Source organism: Podarcis vaucheri (genome assembly GCF_965113315.1).
Source record: "Podarcis vaucheri genome assembly, chromosome: 13".
NCBI classification, from domain to species: domain Eukaryota; kingdom Metazoa; phylum Chordata; class Lepidosauria; order Squamata; family Lacertidae; genus Podarcis; species Podarcis vaucheri.
Window position 1 is genome coordinate 48,056,643 of NC_138751.1, and position 26,596 is coordinate 48,083,238.

The 26,596-nt window shown below is 47.5% G+C and overlaps 1 protein-coding gene across 8 annotated transcripts in view; it reads left to right on the forward strand.

Annotated features, from left to right (window-relative positions):
• Positions 1 to 2,773: 2,773 nt before the first annotated feature.
• The window catches only part of LOC309516351 (uncharacterized protein), a 31,898-nt gene continuing 8,075 nt past the window's right edge, over positions 2,774 to 26,596 (forward strand). Inside the window, exons 1-6 of one of the 8 annotated variants that reach the window (XR_014212817.1) lie at positions 2,774 to 3,126; positions 18,456 to 18,648; positions 19,084 to 19,123; positions 23,184 to 23,253; positions 23,359 to 23,435; positions 24,370 to 24,424. Coding sequence is in view for 1 of the 8 variants with exons in the window: in XM_082195184.1 (XP_082051310.1) it covers positions 3,532 to 3,542; positions 23,359 to 23,435; positions 24,370 to 24,424 (143 nt within the window). In the remaining 7 variants the exon portion in view is untranslated. The other 7 variants (XR_014212819.1, XR_014212820.1, XR_014212821.1 and 4 more) reach the window with 7 other exon arrangements.

The window sequence follows — 26,596 nt, forward strand, 5'->3', positions numbered from 1 at the left end:
ATCAAAGATCAAGATAATAAGGAGGGAAAGAAATTGCTGAATTAATTAATTGAATTGGAACACAAAAAAGGGAGGTATGAGGAGGTCAGGGAAACAAGGATATGAATGTAAGATATGGAAAGGTTGATTTTTTTATTTTTTCTGTAAGTGTACTTTTTTATTCTGTATTTTTCTTGTATTTTTATTTTTGTCTTTTCCTTTTGTATTTCTTGTTTTTATGTAATTCCTTTTTCTGAAACTTTAATAAATATTTTATAAAAAAACAAAAACAAATGGGTGAATGCGAAGTGCAATATGCTCCTTTCTCTCCAGGAGAGCAGGGAAAAGGGCTCACACAGAGCCCTCCCTGCTAGTTGTATTTCTAAGGTCCGAGCCCTGCCTCTCAGCAATGCAGCTGTGCAGACTGAGGCCCTTTTCATGCTGCAAGAGCCCCCAATGGATCATGTGTACACATTCTTTGGTTTTAAGAGAAAGGCGTCTGGCGGGCTTCATCTTGCACGGGGCAGCAGGCTAGTGAGATTTATTTTGTATTCTTTCTTTGCACCATGTCAACCTACAGACCCATTGTTCCTAAACATGTTCTAGATCATTTTCAAGAGAATTTCCCAAAGTTTCACAATCTTGCCACTGTGTGGGATGGGTTTTAACAGGGAGTATACGTTAATTGAAATTGATCCCTCCAGATACCCACAGATGTGAGATGAACAGAGTTTTAAAAAACCTTTCTTGGCAGCCAAACTAAAAATTTGGGAATTGACCTGCGAAACCTTGTTTTGAGCAATCCCAGCAATGAAGTAAACTGCCTTCCCTCTTCCTACCCAATTCAGAAAGAATCAGGAAGCAAACCGAGAAGTTTAAAAATAAGCCTGCGTGTGACCCATGAGAAAGAGGTCCCTGCCCCAAGGGGCTTACAATCTTTAATTTGACCCAGGGAAGGAACAGGGAAAGCTTGAGGTTCAGGGTGGATCCTGAGTCCTGCTGTGCGACATAAGCCAGGATCTCTGAGTTTAGACTTTGGGATTCCCAGACATTTCCCATCTGTAACCTCTTTCTCTATTTTTATTTTCCTTTCTGTCTCCTAGGTCATAAGAGGCTGCTGAGGCGCCAAGAATACATGAAAGAAGGAGAGGAGAGGCTGCCATCCATAAAAATGACATCTTGGAAGTTGTGTATGTTAATTCCTTTTTTTTTTTCATTTTCAATGATTTTATTAATTTCCAACTAGCTATACATTTTATCCATAATACAACAAATCATGTCCATTTTAGACTTCCTTCAACGTCACTGACAATCATTCGTAGTTGTAACTTTAGTACACATTTCATTCTTTCATTTGTTCCTCTCTTCCTTCATTCTTTCTAATAAACAATACTTGTTAATTCTTTACAGTGCCTCTTTAAACCCCACTAGCGTTGTATTTACACCACAGTTATTTTCCAGATAACCCACAAATTTCCCCCAGTCCTCAATAAACTTTTGATCTTTAGTATATCTGATTTTCCCTGTTAATTTGTCCAGTTCTGCATATTCTGTCAATTTTACTCTCCACTCTTCTATCGTTGGGGTTTCTTCCTGCTTCCACTTCTGGGCCAACAAGATTCTGGCTGCCGTTACAGCGTACTGGAAAAGTTTGCAGTCCTTTCTTCTGATGTCCTTTCCTACAATACCTAATAAAAAGGCTTCTGGTTTTTTCACAAAAGTATATCTTAACATCTTTTTCAATTCATTGTAAATCTCTTCCCAAAAGCTTTTAACTTTCTTACACTCCCACCACTGATGAAAAAATGTCCCTTCTTTATGTTTACATTTCCAGCATTTGTTATCAACCTTATACATCTTTGCCAATTTTACGGGTGTCATGTACAATCTGTAGAGCATTTTCATCATATTTTCCTTCAATAACGTACATGCCGTAAATTTTATATTCTCTCTATGTTAATTCCATGGGGAATCCATTCCCCACATATGCCAGGAGGTAGCCCCTTTTTCACGCTGCAGGAGCCCCCAATAGATTGTGTTTTTAAGGGAAAGGCCTCTAGCGGGCTTCAGTTTGCATGGGGTAGGAGCGTCGTGAGATTTCCTTTGTATTCTTTCTTTGCACCATCACTGCGTGTGACCCTTGAAAAAGAGGTCCCTGCCCCGAGGGGCTTACAATCTTTAATTTGACACAGAGAGAGAACAGGGAAAGCTTGAGGTCCAGGGTGGATCCTGTCCAGCTGTGAGACATAAGCCAGGGTCTCCGAGTTTCCATGGGGAATCCATTCCCCACATGTGCCAGGAGGTCTTGGCACCAACCTGAATGTAACAGGGCTGGGTTGGGGGGCAACAACCCATCTCCCCCCATCCCCTCACCCCACTACTTCCGAGCCAGGGGTCGGGCCGTCGTGTGCCCTGGCAGGAGCAGCGAGTGCCGGCAGCCAGTGGTGACGTGGGCATGGGCAGCATGGCAGGGGTGCTTGTTCTGTCTCCCTCCTTCCCTGCATCAGGTGGCCAGGGACCCTCGCCAGTGCTCAGCCCATGTCCCTGCCGTAGATTTGGGGCTGGCCCTATGTCCCCACCACAGGACGGCCCTGCCTCTGCTGGCTTGCCTTCCCCTGTACTGCTGCTGGGGGGCAGCGGCAGCAGACTGAGGATGTGACGGAGTTGGGAAGGAAGACGGGGGGGGGGATATTGAGGGGGCTGTGCCCCAGAAGAAAATCACCAGGGAGGGTCCTCAGGGCCCCATCCCCTAGAGCGGCTGGCTATCCCCCTTCCCCCTTTCTTCCCAATGCTATACGGCATATAACACCAGTGTCTCACAACAAATGTAACTGAAGAACTTGAAGACAGAGACAATGCCTGTGCTTTTGAAAACGAGGGGAAATTATTATTTTATTTTAAAAAAGAAAAGGAGTGTGTGGCAGCCCCATATATTTAAAGAGCTCCACCCCTATTACATCATTAGAACCAGAACATAAACCTGTGAAGCTAGAAAAGAAAAAAAAATATCCTCAGGGCCCAATCCCCTAGAGCGGCTGGCTACCTTGACAATTTAGAGTTATTTCTTCCTTCGCAGGGCCATGGTTTGGGAAAGGCTCTGGCCAAGCAGCAGCCCAGCGGTGCCATGATAAAAACCAAAATGTGCAGGTATGCTGTGACCTTCTGAGGCAGGGGAAGGGTTTCCCAGTCCTCTTGCCGGCTGGAGGAGGAAGGCCTGATTTAGATCTCCCTATAGTTTCATGGGGAGGGTTTCTCTTCGGTCCACCTGAACACTCTCCCCACCAGTGGCTTCCAGCAAGAGATTGCATCCTCCTTAGGAGAGAGGCAGGCCAGAACAAGGGGGGAAAGGCTCACAGTTCAGGTAGGTGGAAATGCCACTTGACTGCCCAATATTATAGGAATGCGTCCTTTCCGTGTCCCCCGCCCTCATGCGCCAGACTGGTGCTAGCATGGCTGGGAGACAGGCGCCTGCTGATGTCTCCGCTTTCTTTGCATGGAGCGAGCCTTTCCCCAACGTTTACTTCGTTCTGGCGAAATCCCTAGAGAAACGTGATGACCCTCAGGTACTGGGGCAGATCTGTTAGCATGCTTAAACATTCATATACAATGGTAGCCAGAAGGCTGGAGTTTGAAGGCCAGCCAAGCTTGGCTGTTGGCAGGATCCTTTCATTTCTGGGGGTTGGACTAGATGACCCTTGGGGTCCCTTCCAACTCCACCCTACTATGATTCTATCAAGCAGCTAAAGGAACGGGCAGAGGAGCAATACGCAGAACCAGGGAAGGGACAACCACACACCCCAACAGCACCCTCTAGCCTGACCCACCGTGGCCTCATCCCAGCACACTTTGACCCCCCCAATTTTATATCCCCCTTCCCCCCCTTTCTTCCCAATGCTATACGGCATATAACACCAGTGTCTCACAACAAATGTAACTGAAGAACTTGAAGACAGAGACAATGCCTGTGCTTTTGAAAACGAGAGGAAATTATTATTTTATTTTTAAAAAGAAAAGACCCCCCAACAAAAGACACACCCCAACAGCACCCTTTGGCCTGACCCACCTTGGCCGCATCCCCGCACACTTTGACCCCCCTGATTATATATTTCTTAATTCAGCTACCTGAAAAAGCAAGCAGCCTGGCCCCTGTTTGCCAGCTAATGTCACAAAGTGCCCCTTTGCAAGCAAGCCCTATAATGCCCTGCAAGAGGGATGCCTGTCAGATGATAGTGAGAGACTTGCCAAGACAAGTGTGCCCATCAGCGATGATGAGACGGAACTGTGAAGGTAGGCGCAGAGGAGATGAGCGGCATCGAAATAACATTATTATTGTTGTTGTTGTTGTTAGCGTCACCTGTCACTGGTGCATGTGGCTTGGCTCCCTTGCTTAACTGGTCCACAGCTGTTGATAGCTTGGCAGGTCCTCAGCTGTGGTCCCCAGATTATCTTTTCTGTTGTGAATGTGCAGGCTTGCAAGCAAGCATTATATTGCCCTGCAAGAGGGATGCCTGTCAGAGACTTGCCAAATAGCTTCCAATAGCAGAGACCCCTCCAGGCCTAGGAACTCAGTCATAAAGAGGGACCAGGAAGGTAGGAGCTGTTCAGGTGCCAGGACCTAGAGTTGGGGAGGGAAATGGGAAGCCAGGCACTCATCGAGTGTCCCAGGATTGTGCCTTGCCGTCAAGGGGAACGCCTGGGAGATGGGCTTTGCTCTTGCTCAAGCACTAACATGGCCAAACTGGTTATCCCATTTGGAGGACAAGAACGGATTCTCCTCAAATCGGATTGGCTCATGTATATCTGAGAGGAGCAAGCAGGTGTAGCCTTCCCATGTCACCCCACCACCAGGCCCCAGATTGGTGCTAGCGTGGCTGGGGCAGAGGGAAGGAAGGGGTCCTTCCAAAGCACCATTTGGGAGTCGTAGGAACACTCTCCCCACCAGTGGCTTCCAGCAAGAGATTGCATCCTCCTTAGGAGAGAGGCAGGCCAGAACAAGGAGGGAAAGGCTCACAGTTCAGGTAGGTGGAAATGCCACTTGACTGCCCGATATTATAGGAATGCGTCCTTTCCGTGTCCCCCGCCCTCATGCGCCAGACTGGTGCTAACATGGCTGGGAGACAGGCGCCTGCTGGTGTCTCCGTTTTCTTTGCATGGAGCGAGCCTTTCCCCAACGTCTACATCGTTCTGGCCAAATCCCTGGAGAGACGTGAGGACCCTCAGGTACTGGGACAGAGGGAAGGAAGGGGTCATTGTGAAACACATTTGGGGAGTCTGTGGCTTCCAACAAGTGCTTTCCAGAAGCATAGCTCCTTCCAACAGGGCTAGTTGCCTTTGATAGGCTTCTCCTCCATGCAATTGTCTAGTCCTCTTTGAAAGCCACCCCATCCAAGACACTCTTGTGGTGTATCTAAGTCTCCTATGCCTGTTCCTGCAAGGAGATGACTATTGTGAGCTCCTTTGGTTAGCATCTATCTGGGCTGGAAAATATTAAGGAATCAGAGGACTGGTGAGCTTCCCTTGAAGCACAACTGATCAAAGGTAGGCAAATCTGTTAGCATGCTCAAACATGCATATACAGTGGTAAGCAGAAGGCTGGAGTTTGGAGCCCAACAAAGCTTGGCTGTTGACAGGATCCTTTCATTTCTGGGGGTTGGACTAGATGACCTTTGGGGTCCCTTCCAACTCTACCCTACTATGATTCTATCAAGCAGCTAAAGGAACGGGCAGAGTAGAGAGATGCAGAACCAGGGAAGGCACAACCACACACCCCAACAGCACCCTCTGGCCTGACCCACCGTGGCCTCATCCCAACACACTTTGACCCCCCTGATTTTATAATTCTTTATTCTTAATTCAAAGGCAGGCAGATCTGTTAGCATCTTGATAAAGATGCTGAAATGATAAAGGATGCTATTATACCCCGCAAACGTCCTAGAAAAAGCTCCCAAGCTGATGGAGAAGAGAACAATTAAGTGGTCAGTGGGGCTCCAGGTTGCCAGTGCTGGATCCCACCACAGCCCTTCCAATTTGCCAAAAAAAATCAATGTCACAAGTTTTTTCCTCGCACCTCCTCCCCATGATCACTTCGTGGGGCCTTCTCAGACATACGCTGTGTCTGAATCAGCAGATCCCACCAAACCAAGTAATCGAGGACCCAGTCAGAAAAGGAGTGTGCGCAGTCATATCAGAAATAAGCAAAATAACTAAACAGGTTCTTCATCCCTGTTCTAAAAAGCAGATATCTTCCCCTAAACAATCCCAGGAATTGTAGTTTGTTAGTGGTTCTGGGAATTGTAGGTCTGTGAGAAGGAAGCCACAATGCCACAAATCATTTTGGGGGAAGTCATGGGCTTCAAAGGCACACTGGATGCTTTTTAAAACATAGCATCATAGAATTGTAGAATTGGAAGGGACCCTGAGGGTCATCTAGTCCAACCCCCTGCAAGGCAGGAATCTCAACTACATGATCCATGGCAGTTGGCCATCCAAGCGCGGCGGGAAAACCTCCAAGGAAGAAGAGTCACTGCTTCAGCTCCTAAGGGCCTCTGGAGCAAGAGAAAACAAGCTTGCTCCCTCCTCCCTGTGACAGCCCAGTAAGGTATTCAAAGGGCTGCATGGTGCGGATCTCATATCAGTGTTATGAGAGTGAAATCAACACATTTCTCTCTCCCCTTTCTTCACCCCATGCAGAATTGCAATGGTTACCAGAAGGCGAGAGTTTGGAGCCCAGCCAAGCTTGGCTGTGGGCAGGATCCCTGCATTGCCGGGGGTTGGACTAGATGACCCTTGGGATCCCTTCCAACTCTACCCTACTATGATTCTATCAAGCAGCTAAAGGAACGGGCAGAGGAGCAATACGCAGAACCAGGGAAGGGACAACCACACACCCCAACAGCACCCTCTGGCCTGACCCACCGTGGCCGCATCCCAGCACACTTTGACCCCCCCAATTTTATATCCCCCTTCCCCCCCTTTCTTCCCAATGCTATACGGCATATAACACCAGTGTCTCACAACAAATGTAACTGAAGAACTTGAAGACAGAGACAATGCCTGTGCTTTTGAAAACTAGGGGAAATTATTATTTTATTTTAAAAAAGAAAAGGAGTGTGTGGCAGCCCCATATATTTAAGGAGCTCCACCCCTATTACATCATTAGAACCAGAACATAAACCTGTGAAGCTAGAAAAGAACAAAAAATATCCTCAGGGCCCAATCCCCTAGAGCGGCTGGCTACCCTGACAATTTAGAGTTATTTCTTCCTTCGCAGGGCCATGGTTTGGGAAAGGCTCTGGCCAAGCAGCAGCCCAGCGGTGCCATGATAAAACCCAAAATGTGCAGGTATGCTGTGACCTTCTGAGGCAGGGGAAGGGTTTCCCAGTCCTTTGGCTGGCTGGAGGAGGAAGGCCTGATTTAGATCTTCCTATAGTTTCATGGGGAGGGTTTCTCTTGGGTCCCCCTGGGCAGGACAAGGGGTGTGATATTCTCTCCCATGCCAAAAGCACATCCCAAGGTTGGGCCAGGGCAGTTTTAGGATGGCACGACCCGTGCGCTCACACTGGGCACCACGCTGCAGAGGGGGCCAAAACCATGCTGAAGAACAAGAGGGAGGGATTATAGCGTTGCACGGGACGCCATTGACATTTTAGAGCCCAATGTCCACCCTGGTTGGGAATACTTCTGTGGAGTTGAATCCCAGAATTCTCCCCACCCACATCCTCCCTGAAAAAAACCAAAAAATATCAATGGTTGGTACAGAATCTAGGTACTAGTGAAGGGTTAATCTTCATATTAACTACACGTTTCTGCACCAAAAGTAAAGGGAGATGGGAAAGGTTTCTCTCAATATTTTCTGTGCTTTGTATTCCGTACCTAAGAAATCTTACTTCTGCAACTTCTGCAAATTTTGGCCAGACAGTTAGCACGCCGCCAGTGACTGTGCTAAATTTGGCTGGCAGGGCAAAAGTCCATTTCCTGCCTAACCAGCTATTTGAAACTGCTGATGTTAGCTACAGGTCAGAAGGTCGCTTCCTGCCTAGCCAGAAACTGCTGTTAACTAGAAAACCACTAGCAAGATGTTTCCTGCTTTACTTCTGCTTAGTAATGCAAGAATAGGAAGAGATACGAAGGGAAAGCTTAGCTAGCAAAAGAAGACACGTGTACAAGGAGGTGGAAGGGAGTGCTTGGCTTAGCAGAAAGACAGGAATGTCTAGCAGGCAATATTTTGTGTTTAGCAAGCAATATTTGCTAGCCGATTGGGGAAGTCTGCGGGTATAAGAAAGTGTGCTGAAAGTGACTTGCTTTACAGCCAGTGTATTTTCAGGAACTATCCAGCTGGTTGTCTCTGAGTACAGACCTTGTCTCTGTGCACAGATTTTCAATAAACTCTTTTCTCCAAAGAAGATATTTGCTTTCCTGGTACTTTTGTTCCCTCCGAGGTCCAGGGGATGGCGTGGCTAATGGATCCCTAGGTAAATAAGGCTTCATCTCTCTGGGGGCTCGTCCGGGATAAGCCCCCTCCCCAATATGGACCGGAGGGCCAGGCTCAACCAAGATGAACAACTCAGCAGCGTTTGCAGGCTCCCGTGCGCACCCCACCTGTTTCGTGGGGGGAGCCAGCCACACTGTTCTGGAGTGGAGACATCTAGTTGAGGGAGAACAAGAGGACAGGACGGCGCCGAGGGGACAGGTCCGCAGCGGAAAAAGGTAAGCCCGAGGGAAAGGGCTAGGGGCCCGAGGGAAAGGGCTAGGGGCCCGATGGAAAGGGCGAGAGGCCTGATCAGCCTCACCTGGGCGTGGCAATACAGTGCCCGGCAGTAAGATGCCACCAGGAATAAGGGGATTGGTTGCGCAGTAGGGTGCCAGCCACCAGGAATAAAAGGGGACTGCTGGTAGCAGTAAGAGTGCCACCAGGAAAGGAATTGGTAAGGTTTGGGAAAGGGAATGGGGCGCCAGTAAGGTTTGGGAAAGGGAATGGGGCAGAGGGAATTGTGTGTGTGTGTTTTTTTGGCATGTTGCATGTCAGAATTATTTTGGTGTATTGCATGCTGGAGTTATTTTGGTGTGTTTAGTGTGTTATATTGATGTGTTTTGTATGTTGTATGTTGCATGTCAGATACTCTAGTGACTGAATTGTCAAGTGTGGGCCAAGGCTTAGTGTCCCCTTGGCCGAGCGATTGTAAGGTTGTGCATTTTCTGACAATATGTAGCATGTGGAGTGTGAGAGAATTTTGAAACCCTGTTAGGAGCAGAGTATCTGAATGTTTTTTTTTTAAATAACTGGAAAGCGGCCACGAAGAGTGATGATTTGGGGATTCAAATTGAAAAGAACAGAGACTCAGAACTTTATGTGAGGTGGACTTGCCGACCCAGGGAACTGCGTGGCTTTGATTTGCAATTAATCAACCCCCTGTGGCGAATCAACCCCCTGTGGCAAAATATATTAAATGTCCACCCAGACCAGATCCCCTATATCTCTACATGGAAGACCAATGTAGAAAAGAATCTACCATGGCTAAAGTCTTGCTGTGACAGCAACACACAGAACAGGATTTGTACAGTGAAGCTTCTGGTGTTAGAAGACCCAGAAGATGAGGAGATGGGAGTGATTAAGCCACCAACAGCCCCTCCAACAACCCCCCCCAGGCCAAAATCAAGAAGCACAGGGAGGTGCTGGTGTAGGGGGGGGGAGGACCTGCGAAGAAGGATAGTGAGACGGAAGAAGAGGAAGATGACGAAGAGTTTAGGAAGACACTAGATGATATGAATCAAGGAAAAAATGTGGACAGAAAAACAGAAAAAGAGACTAAAGCAGTTTGTAAAGCCATTTGAGGGAGAAGTTGGATGTGAGTCCCTTGTTAGTTGAGGCAGCAGAAATGCTGCACCCCTGAAAAGAGGAAGTGGGGACAGGCGGCGAAGAGAGTTATGTCTCACAGACAGTATGAGAAAACCAGGAAGGATCAGGCAGCCGGAGTAATGCCCCTTCGGAGGGTTTATGATCCACCAGCCCCTGTCCCAGCTGGACAAGCAGAGGCACCTGTGTGATTCAGTTCACAAAAGACATTTTACAAGCAGGTTTTATCCTTTTTTTCAAACCCCTTTTTCCTCTCCCCCTTCACAGATTCTTATATAGAAATGTTGCTTTTCGTTCTCTGACTCTGTTCCCGGAAGTATGTTGCAAATCAATGTACAAGGACAGGGTTATTTTGGATCTGGGAAGCGAAAAGCTTTACTGTTTTCAGCTCTGAGTTTGTTACAGCGTTTTTTGTTACAGAGAGGACTGCTTAGCTCATGCATTTTGTCTTAGAGGAAAATGCAGTTTTTAAAATGCTGGCTGGTGTGGGGGGGAATTCACAAACAGTTTTTAGGGCTTTCTGGGGTAACCCTAACTGTACCCCTTCAATCCTTTGAGGAAAATCCAGCAAAGATCATAAAGCTGTTTGAAGGGATTTTTAAAACTTATAATCCCACCTTTGATGATGATTAATTTCTGCAGGGTGGTTTGGCCAAAGTACCCCCCCCTGATGATGATTATTATTATTATTATTATTATTATTATTATTATTATTATTATTATTCTCTTTTCTCCTCCCTCAGGAGTCCTGCCCTGTGATGTGTTCCCCTGAGCATGTACAGAGGGCTGTCTTGGAACTATTCTGGACTCTTGGCAGGGGAGGGGGTGAGAGGGATTTCAGTGTGTTCCAGTTGTTTGACATGGTTCCCGGACAGAAAGCAAGTCGCAATATGGTTCTTTAGCAAGGCCTGCGAAGATAATGGGCTCTGTTCTTGACCTTGTTGCAATCTTTTTAGCTATAGCAAGCAGAATATGCTTGGCTGGTGTCTTTTAGCTGCTGAGAAAAATGATTTTAAAAGAAAGCTTCTCAAAGCTTTAAACCTTTCCTTTGGTGGTGATATTTTAGCAATCCAGTAAATGCTTCATATAAGATTAGCAATAATATGAAGGACAATCGTACAAGTTCACCTCCTATGTCTTTATCGCTTCTTGAAACAGCGTTTCTTTGTTTTTATTTTAATCATAATAGAAGTATATTTTTAGGTCATTACCCATATTGTAATTGGACATATGAGTATGTTAATGGATCTTCTTGTTGTCTTAATGTTACCACTATGAGTGATAGGCCAAAAAGTTTTAGTTAATAATGTCACAACCTATAAAACTTATGAACAACAGGCTGCTTGTAGAGATTTTTATGTTTGGTTCAACAGGATGAGAAAGAGCAGTAAATCTGTATATTTGCCTCAATCTGATATATGGTTATTTTGTGGCACAAGGGCCTACAAAGAAATCCCCTTTGCCTTTTCTGGAACCTACACTCTGGGCATACTGATACCCCTGATAACAGAAGGGAAGTATAATCACCTATTTCTCATTATACAGGAACAGCCATCTCTAGATATTTTTTTTCCCCCTCTTTAGGTGTAGGGATGAATTACTGTGATTTGGATAGATTGGCAAATTCGACCGAAGCCTTGTTTAATTCTATTATCTTGGCTTTAAAAATTATTAACACAGAAATGTCAGAAATAAGAGAAGTTGTTTTATAAACTTTTTATGCTTTAAATGTAATCTTTGCCTCTAAAGGTGGAATTTGTGCCTTAATTCATTCTCATTGTTGTATGTATATAACTGATATGGAACAAATGATAACCCATAATCCTTTGGATCTGCCTGAAGGTTTTGATCCATGAGATTGGTTATTTTCTTGGTTGCCTAATGGATTATGGTTAAGAAAAATATTATTGATTATAATTGCATGTATTGTGGTTTTATTATGGTAACTCTGATAGGTAGGATGTAAGCCAAGCCTCCTAAAGAGGGGCGGCAGCTGTAGGGATAATAAAACCACTGTGTCCCAGCCTTGCTTGACATGAAAGGCACCTATTTCCTATCAAAATGAGAAAGTGCCAGATGCTGTTATTACCATAGCCCTTAACCCAGCTACCTTATTACAGGTAGGAGAAGGTGAACAAGGGAGCCGCCCACTCAGCCTTACCTGTGCTTGTAACAAAACCCACAATGCAGTCTGTTACCTGCTGTTTAGGTGGCCAAATAGTCCAGCACAAATTTTTGTATATACCAGAGTGTCCCATTCCTTTCTTGGGCCAAGACTTGTTAACAAAATTACAAGCCCAGATTTCCTTCCAACCAATGGGGGAAGTAATGATAACAATTGGACCAGCAGGAGAGTTTTCTTTAGAAATGCCCCTGAGAGACAATTGGCGCTTGATGATGGTAAAAGAAGAGGAGGGAATCCTCCCTGTTAGCCTGCTTCATGATGTTGACCCTGGATTATGGGCGGAGGATAAAAACCAATACCCCATCCCACAACAGGCAGCTGAAGGAATGTGGGTGCATTTGAAGCGATTGCTTCAACATGGAATCTTGAAACAATGCCAATCACAGTGAAACACCCCACTGTTGCCAGTGAAGAAGGAAGATGGTGGGTACCGCATATAGGCCCCAAAGTTCTGGAAAAGTGAAAAGGATGAACAGGACTTTGAAAAACCATTGACCCAAGAAACAGGGTCTAATTGGGTGTCCATGTTGCCCTTGGCTTTGCTTAGAGTCTGTAGCCTCCCATTGAAACGTATTCACTTGTCACCCTTTTGAAGTGATGTTTGGAAGACCGGTTCCTTATGTGCGCATGCTTTCACCTATCTCTGTTCAAGCTCAACAGGTGGACCCAGGCCCGAACTCCTTGCGTGACCAGTTTGAGCCAGGTGACGAGGTGTGGATAAGACTGGTCCCAGGCACCACTGCAACCGTGCTGGAAGGGCCCATCTGCTCTCCACACCCGCAGCTGTGAAGGTCGCTGGCATCACCCCTTGGGTCCACCACATTCAAGTGAAGAAAGCTGCTTCAAATTGGACTGTGTCTCAGCATCCTGAAGATCCCCTCCAGTGACAACTGCCTTGCTGATATCACTCCGGAGGCTGATATCTCTACGCACGGTGAAGAATTGGATGGGAGGGGCGCCCGCAGGCAGCGCCCCCAACGTAGACACTTGTTTTCCAGCCAATTTAGAGGCACCACCGGGACTTTTGATATTGGTACCAGAACCCCTTGATATAGTCACCCCAAGTGTCAGGCCATTGCAGGGGTGGACATATTCCTGTGGGTGCATGCTGATATATGAAGAGGGAGAAGCCCCTTTTGGGTATAATATCTTGAAGAGACAACACGAGAGCCCAGTCCACCCACAAGGGATTGTAGGGAAATTGCTCCGTATAGTAGGTGCCTCAGCAGAAAAGTGGAAAGTTACCCCTGAGGTCCAGGAGATAATTGAATACGAATATCAGTGAGCCCCTCAGCAGTAAAGGAATATCAGAAATGAACCCCGAGTATTGGTGGGAGGAACCATGGAGATACTGGGTTTGGTGGGTAGGAGTGATATGTCCCGCCCTTGTCATATGGATGCTCTCGTATTTCTGTTGGCATGAACGGTATCGTAATTGTGGGAAGAAACGTAATCCATCTATACCTTTGATGATTCTCCTTTTCTTTTTAGTTGGAGAGCCCACATGTGTATTGGCACAGGCAGGAAAAAGTCCCCCGACCTCCCTTGCCGACATTTCCCGTTTGATGACTAAGTGGGGTGCCCATAACCCCTACAATAGGTGGTTACAAATGGCTGAAATGGAGCATGTTGCTTCAACGTTTCAGACCATGGCGAGGCTATCCGTGATCTGGCGGCTAGCATTGAAAAGGTGGCACATGTCCCTGTACAAATTTGGGAGGGCTGGGATATGTCTTGGTTGGATAGCATCTTCCCAGGTGGATGGATGGGGAGAATATTTACCATGCTGGTGGGCCCAATAATGCTTCTATTGCTTCTTTGCTTTTGTATTCCCTGCTTGATGCAATGCTTGCAGAATATGATGAGAAAGATGATGTCTCGCATGATGGGACCTCGCGTGATTGCTGTAATGAGAGAATATAGACCCCTACCCCAGAACGAATCTAAGTAATAGATTGTTCATAAGAAGAGGATGGAGTGAAGGGTTAATCTTCATATTAACTACACGTTTCTGCACCAAAAGTAAAGGGAGATGGGAAAGGTTTCTCTCAATATTTTCTGTGCTTTGTATTCCGTACCTAAGAAATCTTACTTCTGCAACTTCTGCAAATTTTGGCCAGACAGTTAGCACGCCGCCAGTGACTGTGCTAAATTTGGCTGGCAGGGCAAAAGTCCATTTCCTGCCTAACCAGCTATTTGAAACTGCTGATGTTAGCTACAGGTCAGAAGGTCGCTTCCTGCCTAGCCAGAAACTGCTGTTAACTAGAAAACCACTAGCAAGATGTTTCCTGCTTTACTTCTGCTTAGTAATGCAAGAATAGGAAGAGATACGAAGGGAAAGCTTAGCTAGCAAAAGAAGACACGTGTACAAGGAGGTGGAAGGGAGTGCTTGGCTTAGCAGAAAGACAGGAATGTCTAGCAGGCAATATTTTGTGTTTAGCAAGCAATATTTGCTAGCCGATTGGGGAAGTCTGCGGGTATAAGAAAGTGTGCTGAAAGTGACTTGCTTTACAGCCAGTGTATTTTCAGGAACTATCCAGCTGGTTGTCTCTGAGTACAGACCTTGTCTCTGTGCACAGATTTTCAATAAACTCTTTTCTCCAAAGAAGATATTTGCTTTCCTGGTACTTTTGTTCCCTCCGAGGTCCAGGGGATGGCGTGGCTAATGGATCCCTAGGTAAATAAGGCTTCACTACGCCCTCACTAAAGGAGATTGTATGGATGATTCACTAAATGATTGTTGGATGACATGTGTACCTGAGCTTATGGCCTCAAATTCTCTTTCTCTGTAAGACAGAGTTTTTCCGCCTAGCCTTTGGCTTGGAGCCAATTTGATGCCCTCCCCCTCTTCCTTTTTCCTTTTCTCCTCCTGTGATGAGGCTGCATTTTAATATTTTAATTTTTCAATATTTTAATGTTGTATTTTAATGTTGTTTTTAAGTTGTATTCATTCAACTTGTTTTTATTATTGCTTGTTATACGTTCAGCACAAACAGTTGGGCCTGGTGAGCATTTAAGGTCCCCAACCCTAATCTGCGGGTTGCCATCTGATTGGATTTTATTCTGATCCTGATCTGATTTGAGGATGTATTTTAATTGATTGTCTGATTTTATGTTAATGTGTTATACATTTGATGTTAGCCGCCCTGAGCCCGGCCTTGGCTGGGGAGGGCAGGGTATGAATAAAAATTATTATTATTATTATTATTTATCTTATATGCTGCTTTATTACAAAAATCATGACTAGACCTCTGATCCTTAAACTGAATAGTTAGTTGCCCAGCCACCCCCTCCAGAACCCACGGCTCTCAACTGACTCTCAACAGCCTCACATTCAAATTCCCTTTCAAATCCTCATCCAATCATCACTCGCCACCAGAATGCCACACTCTCTCTTCCCCCCTCCCTCCTTAACATTCCCATAGTAATTCTAATACTCTTACCTTAATAACCCTATTACATTCTTTTTTATATAAGTTTTTTTATTCAAAATTAAAACAAAACATATTATCCAAAAGCATATCATCCTTGTCCCCCCCCCATCTTTCCTTCCTCCCCCCACAAAGCCCACCCCCCCGACTTCCCTCAGTTCCAGTCTTTGGTTTCTCTGAGACTGCTGTTTTCTGCGTGTTACAAGTGGTATAGCTCCTCAAACTATTTAGCTGATTATTATCAATAAGACGTTGGTGAATGTTTATTCAAAGCCTTGCTCCCTCCTCCCTGTCACAGCCCTTGAAGGTACAGTGGTGCCCCGCAAGACGAATGCCTCGCAAGACGGAAAACTCGCTAGACGAAAGAGTTTTCCGTTTTGGAGGTGCTTCGCAAAACGAATTTCCTATGGGCTTGCTTCGCAAGACAACAATGTCTTGCGAGTTCCTGCTGGTTTCTTCCCCTCCCTCCCCCTTTTCTAAGCCACTAAGCCGCTTATCAGCTGATCAGATCAGCAGATAAGCCGCTAAAAGCTGCTAAAAGCCGCTAATAGCGCTAATCCGCTAATCCGTCAATGGGCTTGCTTCGCAAGACAAAAAAACTGCTAGACGAAGAGAATCACAGAACGGATTCTTTTCGTCTTGCGAGGCACCACTGTATTGAAAGGGCTGCATTTTGTGGCTCTCATATCCATGTCCTGAGAGAGAGAGCAAAATGTTTCTCTCTCGCCTTTCTCCACCCCAGGCAGAATTGCAAGGGAGCAGTGCATCTGGCTGGGAAAAAGATGGTTGGGGTTTGGAGCCCAGACAGGGCTGGCTGTGGGCAGGATCCTGGTGTATCCTTTTCAGGCTTTGCCCTCGGGCGGGAAGAGCATTGCACCTGGGGAGAGGGGAATGGGAGTCAAACAGACACTCAAGGGATAATTTCAGAGAAAGAGCTTTATTTCTACTGCCATCCGGGCTTGGTAGAAGGAGCTAGTGTGATAATTTCACAAACAGAAGACTGGAAGAAATTTAAAGACTACTTAAAGAAATATTGTAAAATGAATGAATGTTAGAATGATGTTGGATAGAAACTAAGCGGTTTCCAGCTGTAATGCTTTAGGAGATATGAAAAAAAGGATTAGAAATGGGTAAAAGTTTAATGGTAAGGATTTGCTGAACTAACAAACTGAAATGGAATACAAAGAAGGGAAGTATGAGGAGGTCGGAGGAAATAAGGGTATGGAAGTTATGTTTTTGAAAATTAATGTGTGTTTTTAACTGCTTGTTATTTTGTATGTTTATTTTTTATTTTTTTCTTATATTCAAAAATTCTTTCAATAAATATCTTTTTTTTTTTTTTTAAAAAAGATAATTTCACAAACAAGCACAAGCACAGCCATTTGCACAGAGCATATCTTCCCCTCCAGTTCCCTCCCCCCTTTCCCTCCTCAGGAGCCCTGCCCCACGATGAGTTTCCTGAGCATGAACAGAAAGCTCCTGCCTTTGGGACTCTTCCCAGGAAAGGGGGATGAGAAGCCAAGGGGGTTGAGGAGCCTTGCGTTTCCGCGCGTCCAAGATGTGTTGCAACCGAATGAGATAAGAGTCAGTTCCCAGGCCTGCTTATTCTTGGCGTTGATAGAGTCTATTCATTAGCCTTTTTGAAGCTCTCTCGTACTGATAAAAGTCACATTTTGCCTATGCAGCAGCATCTTGTGAGAAAGCAGAGAAGAGCAGAGCAGAGCAGAAATACTGTAAAATTAATGAATGTTAAAATGATGTTGGACTGAAAAGAAGTGGTTTTGGTAACAAGGTTAATAAGAATAGGTAAATCTAGATAGTTATACGGATGAAAATGTATAGTTATAATAGGTTAAGTATAGAGCAAAGTCAAATGAAAGAGGGTAAGGATTTGCTGAAAAGACTTGGAAAACGGGAATACAAAAGGGGAGGTGTGAGGAGGTCAAGGAAATAAGCAAATGAGATCAAAGATGCTGAAAAATGGATTTATCCTTTTTTAAAATATCTTTCCCCCCTCTTTTTTCTATTTCCTTTTTTCTTTCTTTCTAGGTTGCCTTTTTGTCAACTTTCGTGTTAGCTTGTGTTTGTTAGTTTTTGTTTGTTTTTTCTTTATGTGTAATGTTTTGTATAATCTCAATAAATGTTCTTAAAAAAAAACAGAGAAGAGCAGAGAAAAGCTAAAGCTGAGGTTTTTTAGAAGAGAGAAAGGGGAAACTTGGTTTTGAGGCCTAGGGTGACTTCGGGCCTAAGTGGGGCACCGGTCCTCACCTCCTTCATTGGCATTGCCCGGGGTTGGACTAGATGACCCTTGGGGTACCTTCCAACTCCACCCTACTATGATTTATGATTCTATCAAGCAGCTAAAGGAACAGGCAGAGGGGCGAGACGCAGAACCAGGGGAGGCACAAAAACACATCCCAACAGCCCCCTCTGGCCTGACCCACCGTGGCCGCATCCCACCACACTTTGTTTTGTTTTGTTTTTTTAAAGATATTTATTAAAGTTTCAACATATTACAAAAATAAGAGAAAAAAATAAAAGGAAAGGGAAAAAAAACAAAAATGAAAATACAAAGTAAAAACAGTTAAAAACAAATCAGTCTTTCCATATCTTATCTTTCATTTGCTTGTTTCCCTGACCTCCTCGCACCTCCCTTTTTTGTATTCCAGTTCAATTAGTTAATTCAGCAAATCCTTTCCCTCTTTGATTTTATCTTAATATATTATAACTTTCGGTTATCACCTGTTAACAATCCATTTTTACATATTCCTTTATAATAATGCTGCTAAAAACCACTTAACTTCAATCCAACATCATTCTAACATTCATTAATTTTGCAGTATTTCTGTAAATAGTCTTTAAATTTCTTCCAATCTTCTTCCACCGACCTCTTCTCCCTGGTCTCGGATCCTGCCAGTCATTTCCGCCAGTTCCATGTAGTCCATCACCTTCATCTGCCACATCCCAGCACACTTTGACCCCCCTGATTTTATTTTTCTTAATGCAGCTGCCTGACAGCCCAGCAGCCTGGCCCCTGTTTCCAAGCTGATGTCACAAAGTGTTGTTTTGCAAGCAAGGCGTCCTTCTGAAACATTTGAGAGTCGTGGGAACACTCTCCCCACCAGTGGCTTCCAGGAGCTTGCATCTTCCTTGAGAGAGGCAGGCCAGAACAAGGGGGGAAATGCTCCAACTTCAGGCAAGTGGAAATGCCAATTGAGTGCCCCATATTATAGGAATGCTTCCTTCCCGTGTCCCCACCCTCATGCACCGGACTGCTGGTAGCATGGCTGGGAGCCAGGCGCCTGCTAATGTCTTCATGAAAATGGCCTCCCAATTTTTCTCACAGGCCCATATAATAAGTTCAGCACAAACAGTTGGGCCTGGTGAGCGTTTAAGGTCCCCAACCCTAATCTTCCGGTTGCCATCTGATTGGATTTTATTCTGATCCTGATCTGATTTGAGGATGTATTTTAATTGATTGTCTGATTTTATGTTAATGTGTTATACATTTGATGTTAGCCGCCCTGAGCCCGGCTTTGGCTGGGGAGGGCGGGATATAAATAAAATTTATTATTATTATTATTATTATTATTATTATTATTATTATTATTATTATTTATTTTATTTGCAGTGAGGGAACCTTTCCCCTTTGTTCTGGTGAAATCCCTGAGAGATGTGAGGACCTTCAGGTACTGGGGCAGAGGGAAGGAAGGGGTCCTTGTGAAATACCTTTTGGGGTTCATAGGAACACTTTCCCTACCTGTGGCTTCCAGGAAGTGCTTTTCAGAAGCATTCTCGACCGTCTAGAGGGGCTGGGAGCTGGGGGCAGTGTTATACAGTGGTTCCGCTCCTTCCTCCTGGGCCGTGTCCAGAAAGTGGTGTTGGGGGATGAGTGTTCAGACCCCTGGGTTCTCACTTGTGGGGTGCCTCAGGGTTCTGTCCTCTCCCCCATGCTTTTCAACATCTACATGCAACCGCTAGGAGAGATCATCAGGGGGTTTGGGCTGGGTGTTCATCAGTATGCGGATGATACCCAGCTCTACCGCTCTTTCAAATCGGAACCAGTGAAGGTGATGAAGGTCCTGTGTGAGTGTCTAGAGGCGGTTGGAGGATGGATGGCGGCTAACAGATTGAGGTTGAATCCTGACAAAACAGAAGTACTGTTTTGGGGGGACAGGAGGCGGGCAGGTGTGGAGGACTCCCTGGTCCTGAATGGGGTAACTGTGCCCCTGAAGGACCAGGTGCGCAGCCTGGGAGTCATTCTGGACTTACAGCTGTCCATGGAGGCACAGGTCAATTCTGTGTCCAGGGCAGCTGTTTACCAGCTCCATCTGGTACGCAGGCTGAGACCCTACCTGCCCACAGACTGTCTCACCAGAGTGGTGCATGCTCTGGTTATCTCTCGCTTGGACTACTGTAATGCGCTCTATGTGGGGCTACCTTTGAAGGTGACCCGGAAACTACAACTAATCCGGAATGTAGCAGCTAGACTGGTGACTTGGAGCAGCCGCCGAAACCATATAACACTGGTCTTGAAAGACCTACACTGGCTCCCAGTACGTTTCCAAGCACAATTCAAAGTGTTGGTGCTGACCTTTCAAGCCCTAAACGGCCTCGGTCCAGCATACCTGAAGGAGCGTCTCCACCTCCATCGTTCTACCCGGACGCTGAGGTCCAGCACCGAGGGCCTTCTGGCGGTTCCCTCACTACGAGAAACCAAGTTACAGGGAACCAGGCAGAGGGCCTTCTCGGTAGTGGCACCCACCCTGTGGAACGCCCTCCCACCAGATGTCAAAGAGAAAATAACTACCAAACTTTTAGAAGACATTTGAAGGCCGCCCTGTTTAGGGAAGCTTTTAATGTTTAATAGGTTATTGTATTTTAGTGTTTTGTTGGAAGGTGCCCAGAGTGGCTGGGGAAACCGAGCCAGATGGGCGGGATATAAATTATATATATATATATTTGTCAGGGGTTCAGGGACAGAGGCACAGGGGAGGCAGGAGATGGAGAGCGATTGGGAAGAATCCCAGGACAGCGAGGAGGAGGATGACAGTCACCCGAGGGATTCCATGAGCCTCTCCAGCGAATCAGAGGATTCCCAGAAGGGGGCGTCTGTGGTCAGGACAAGGGGGGTCCCAGGGGGGACGCATCAGGGACAAGGGGCCAGCAGGGAATCCCAAAGCGGCAGCTGGAAATCAGGACCAGCTTCCCCACCAGAGCGTGGCAAGGGGGGGGGAGTTCCAGTGTGTCAGGGGAAGCAGCTCCGTCAGCAGGAATGGAGGGAGGGTCAGAACAAGCCATCCTCCCGGAAGGGGAGGGGAGCAGTGAAGGGAGTAATGTAACGATCAGAAGGAAGGTTGGGAGTTGGGCGCGCGCGCCAAGTTCAAATGTACAGGCGTGCGGGAAAACCGAGAGCCCGGATGGGGAGCCAGGTCCTAAAGCCCTCAGGAGGGAGGGGGAGCAATCTGGGGATTCGGCGTCAGAGGAATCCAGGAGGGGCGAAACCCCAGCGGGCAGGAAGACCCTGCGGAAGAGGGAAGAAAGGAGGAGGTGGAGCAGAGCAAGGCTCTTAAACTGGTGCAGGGGAGGGTCTGACTCAGAGGGGACTTCAATGGTCTAGCGTAACAGACGTAGGGCTGCGCGCCGCGGCTGTGAAGCGGAAAATGAACTTCAATAAACATTTCTGTATATAAAGAGAAACTGGCGATGGTCCTTTGTGAGCTGGGACCTGAGGCAGCCCTGACAATATATTTATTTTATATATATATATATATATATATATATATATATATATATATGCTTTCGTAGATTTTCACGGGTACAGGAATGCAGGTTTTGGTGTCTTCGGGTGTCTTCCCGTGTAAGAGTCGGGGTGTCTGTTCCAGTAACAAGAAGCCGAAAGCACCAGCCTGAAGATGACGAGTGAGACCTCGTCGAAACGTCGCACAGACACCCCGACTCTTACACGGGAAGACACCCGAAGACACCAAAACCTGCATTCCTATACCCGTGAAAATCTACGAAAGCAAATATATATATATATATATATATATATATATATATATATATATGTATATGTATAATTGTTATTGTTATTATTATTGCTCCCTCCAACCAGGGACGCTGAGCATAGCCATCATTGCTAGTTGCCTTGGATAGGCCTCTCCACCATGCAATTGTCTCACCCTCTTTGAAAGCCACCCCATCCAAGATGCTCTTGTGGGGCATCTGATTCCCCTAGGCCTCCTTATTCCTGCAACGAGTCAGCTCTTGTGAGATCAGCTGTCTCTCACCTTACAAAGTTCTATCTGGGTCCCAATTACTTGACAACTGCAGAAAGTCAACAACTTCGGTGCATCAAACTTGCCCCTTCCTTCACAGGGCCACGCTTCCAGGGCTGCTTTTCGGTTTCCATCTCCCAAGATGATGGACAAAGCAGAAGGAAAACTCTGCGCGGTTTCCGGCTGCTGTTTCTGCATCCCAGTGCAGCCCATCCAAGGCGCTGATGGAAGGCATGCAGAAACAGCTTGCTCCTCATGCCTCTTCTCCAGCACCCCTTCTCTGGGTGGGCATGGCTCCGTCTCGGCCTTTGGCTGCCAGATCTTTGGTGCAGAAGCAACAGCCAAAGCTTCCTCCGATTAAGACTGCTGCTCAGCTAATTTCTGAGAAAGAGAAGACTTTGGCTGCTGCTTCTAAGCTAGGCTGGCCAGGACAGAGATGATAATACAACAAAACAACAACACCACAAACTGGCTTCTAAGTATAAAACCAAATTTACTAGAATAATAGCTAGAATAGAGGTAGACTTGTAACCATTCAAACAACAAACATACTGAAATATGAAAAAGTTTTCCAAAGCTGTTTTTCAACGATTGGACTGGATGAGATGTTCTTCAATGGGTCTTGAGTTGGGAACACAAAGCCGTATGCATGGATCAGTCACGGGAAGGCAAATCAAAGCCACCACCCTGGTGAGAATAATGCAAGTGGGCAAAAGGAGACCTGTTCTCTGGATATATTACAGGTTTCCCGTGATTTCATATTCTCCAGTGTGATACCCTTACCGTTGTGGCGGCATGGGATTGCCGTTTTGTGATTGGACTTACACTACTTGTTGAACGGTTCATTTATCCAGTCTGTATAACGTTTACCGCACATGTAACTTGTTAAGATAGAGTTGTACTTTTATCCACTCCATGTTTACAGTATCTCCAGGCTTTGTCTTGCACATGGCACCTTAGTATGTTTGTTGTTTGAATGGTTACAAGTCTATCTCTAGTCTAGCTATTATTCTAGTTAACTTGGCTTTATACTTATAAGCCAGGATGCGGGTGGCACTGTGGGTTAAACCACAGAGGCTAGGACTTGCCGATCAGAAGGTCGGCGGTTCGAATCCCCGCAATGGGGTGGGCTCCCGTTGCTCGGTCCCTGCTCCTGTCAACCTAGCAGTTCGAAAGCACGTCAAAATGCAAGTAGATAAATAGGTACCGCTCCGGCGGGAAGGTAAATGGTGTTTCCGTGCGCTGCTCTGGTTCGCCAGAAGTGGCTTAGTCATGCTGGCCACATGACCCGGAAGCTGTACGCCGGCTCCCTCGGCCTATAGAGCGAGATGAGCGCCGCGACCCCAGAGTCGGTCACGACTGGACCTAATGGTCAGGGGTCACTTTATACTCATAAGCCAGTTTGTGGTGGTGGTGTTTTGTTGTATTATTATTACTGTCACCACATTTGATAGTTTGTGTATATACAGGACAGAGATGAGACACTCATACAGAAGGCCAAGTGGGGAAAGCTTGTAAGATCAAGTAGGAGGAAATGCCCCCTTCTCAGATCCCCCACCCTCCTGGTCCAGACTGGGGCTAGTGTGGCTGGGAGCCAGATGCCTGCTGACGTCTCTGTTTGTTTTGCAGTGAGGGAAAGATTCAGCCTGGAAGCCATTGCATCCTGGGAGGGATTGGAGCCCAGATGAAGGACTTCTGCCCCAGAGGTAATGGAATGGGGGAAGGAGGGGGCAGGGGCGAAGGAAGGCTAACCGGCACCCGGTGGGGAGGAGCGGGGGAGGGGCAAACTGCCCTGTGGTGCATGCGTGATGGCAGATGCGCAGCACCACTACATACGGAGCACACACATGCACCGTACGTAATGGTGCCACGCGTGCACCGCTGGCCGGTTTGCCGACATAACTGCTCTGGCATCGTACGGACAGCGGCAGGATCCTCTGCTCACGGCTGCAGCCGCAGTGGCAGGGATCCTCCGAGCACAGTTGTGATGGCGCAATGGTGGCGGCTCGTCCCGTCGCGCCTGGCGGTTGTGGAATGAGCCCCCCACGGGGTGGCTTCTTGCCACCCCCCTCAGAGATGGCACCTGGGGCGCACCACCCTCCCCGCTCCTCCTTCCTCTGCCACTGGGGGGGGGGCTTAGGAAACACACAAGAAGGCCTGCAGGATCAGACCAAGGGCCTGTCTGGTCCAGCCTCCTCTTCTCCCAGGGGCCACCCAGATGCCACTGGGAAAGCCACAAGCAGGATCCGAGCCCAAGAGCCCTCTGCCCACCTGGGACTTCCTGCAACGGCTTTTCTGAAGCATTCTTTCCTCCATCAGGACTAGTAGTCTTTCACTGCCCCTCCTCCGTTCAGTCGCCTAATCCTCTTTTAAAGCCATGCGGTCAGAGATGCTCTTCTGCTGCATCTCCTGGTCATCTGATGGTTCCTGACAAAAGGCGCCTCTTGTGAGCTCCTCTGTGGGATCCGCTTTCAGTCCCTGGGGTGGGTGGGACAGCTGGATGGGCGTCTGAGGGGATGTTCTGTCCGTGGCATTCGGTCTGTGAAAGACCTTTCACACGTTCAGGGATTCCCCCCCCAAAAAAAAATAGCGCTTAGCGTCGCGTTCTCCCTTGCTTCAAAGATCCCTTCTTTCTTGCAGGATCTCCTTTGTGCACTGCTGTGGCTGCTGCCGAAGTCTCCCTCAAAAAGAACAGGTAAGAGGAAGGGAAGCTTTGCATGGGATGGGGAGAACACCCTACAGGGGTCAGCAAACTTTTTCAGCAGGGTGCCAGTCCACTGTCCCTCAGACCTTGTGGGGGGCTGGACTAGATTTTGAAAAATAAATAAATGAACAAATTCCTATGTCCCACCAATAACCCAGAGATGCATTCTAAATAAAAGCACACATTCTACTCATGTAAAAACACCAGGCAGGCCCCACAAATAACCTAGAGATGCATTTTAAATAAAAGGACACATTCTACTCATGTAAAAACACGCTTGTAAGGGCTGCCTCAGGTCTCAGCTCACAAAAGACCAACGCCAGGCTCTCCTTATATACAAGGATGTTTATTGCAGTTCATTATCGGTTCCACAACCGAGGCGCGCAGCCCCGCGTCTCTTAGGCTAGACGTTTGAAGTCCCCTCTGAATCAGTCCCGCCCCTACACCAGCTTAAGAGGCTTGTGCTAGTCCACCTCTTCCTGTCTTTCCTTTTCCGCAGGGTCTTTCTGCCCCCCTGGGTTCCTTCCCTCCTGCTCTCTCCTGAAGCGGATTCCTCAGATGCCTGTTCCCCCCTCCTTCGTGCTTTGGGGCCAGGCTCCTCCTCCGGGCTCTCTCCATTTCCGCGCGCCTCCACATTTGAACTTGGCGCGCGTTCGCTATCCCTGACCTTCCTCTTGACACTTACACTACTCCCTGTACTACTCTCCACCTCTTCCGGCAGGACGTCCTGCCCCGATCTCCTTCCCCTGTCTCCATCCTGCTCCGCTCCGTGTGTCACACTGGGATCTCCACTCTCTTCACTTCGTTCCTGCTGGGAAGCCGGCCCCGATCTCCCACTCCTACTCGGGGTTTCCCTGCTGCTTCCCTGCTCCTGGCAGGTCCCCCCTGTGACCCCCCTTGGCCTGACTAGGGGCGCCCCCTTCTGGGAATCCTCCGATTCACTTGAGAGACTCATGGAAGACCTCAAGTCATTGTCATCCTCTTCCTCACTGTCCTGGGATTCTTCCCCATCGCTCTCCGTCTCCCCCCTCACCTGTGCCTCTGTCTCTGAACCCCTGACATCCATCCCCCCCCTCGAAGCCCCCCCTTCCCCCCTCCCGCTGCTCGGGCGCAGGTTCCGGGGGCTCCGTCAATGCGGAGGTTGCTGCCGGACACAGGTCGTCGACGTCGATCTCCTCTGCTTCCAGTTCATTGTTTGTGTGCTCGAACCCATGGTCCTCTCCCAACATGTTCACGTCCTCCCCTCCCCCTGTTGCCTGGGTGGGGTCTGCTTGCCAAGGACCCATCCGCCACCTCGTGCGCCAGTCCTCTTCTGGTTGGTCGTCCCACCAGTAAGAAGGGTCGATGTCCACCCCCGAACACGATCCCCGTGGAGGGCTCGACTCTGGCGTCGTCTCCTCTGTGGAGGAGAACCCTCGGAAGGTGCTGGCGGAAAGTGTGGGCGTAAAAAGCCAATCGTCGAAAAACTGTGCTGGCATGGGCCTGTGTGGGAAAAGGGCATGGAACTCGTCCTTGAGGAGGGGTTCATCCAAAGCGTAGTCCGGCACCCAACTGTTGGCGCTGGCCGGGGCGCCCTCCCTGGCGAGAAAATATTCTACTCCCTCTTCCCCCCATCTCGAGTCCAGAATCTCTGTGACCTCGTTGATTGGTTCGTCCCTAGGTGACCTCCCCCTCTTGGGCGACTCTCTGCTCGGTTCTGGTGCCGTCCCCGACTCCTGAAATCTGTGTGGGGCCCTGTAAGGGGTGAGCACCGACCTATGAAAGACCGGGTGCATTCTGGAACCTTCGGGGAGGGCCAGTCGAAACGCTACGGGATTGATCCTGGCCTCAACTTGGTACGGCCCTAGTTGCCTGTGTCCTAGCTTCTTTTTAGCTAATGATTTGGCCGGCATTGCTTGGGCCGCTAACCACACCCAGTCTCCCACCTGGATGTCTTCCCCCTCCCTCCTGTGTTTGTCTGCCTGCACCTTATAGGCCTGTTTGGCTAGCTCCAAATGTCTCCGTACCTCGTCGTGGACCTCTTGCAATTCTGCTGCGAAATGGTCGGCTTCCTGTGGCGCCCCCTCCCCCGTCATTACGAGCCCCGGGAAGGTTCTGGGATGCCGTCCATTGTTAGCGAAGAACGGCGTCACCCCCGTCGACGCGTGCTTCGTGTTGTTGTAG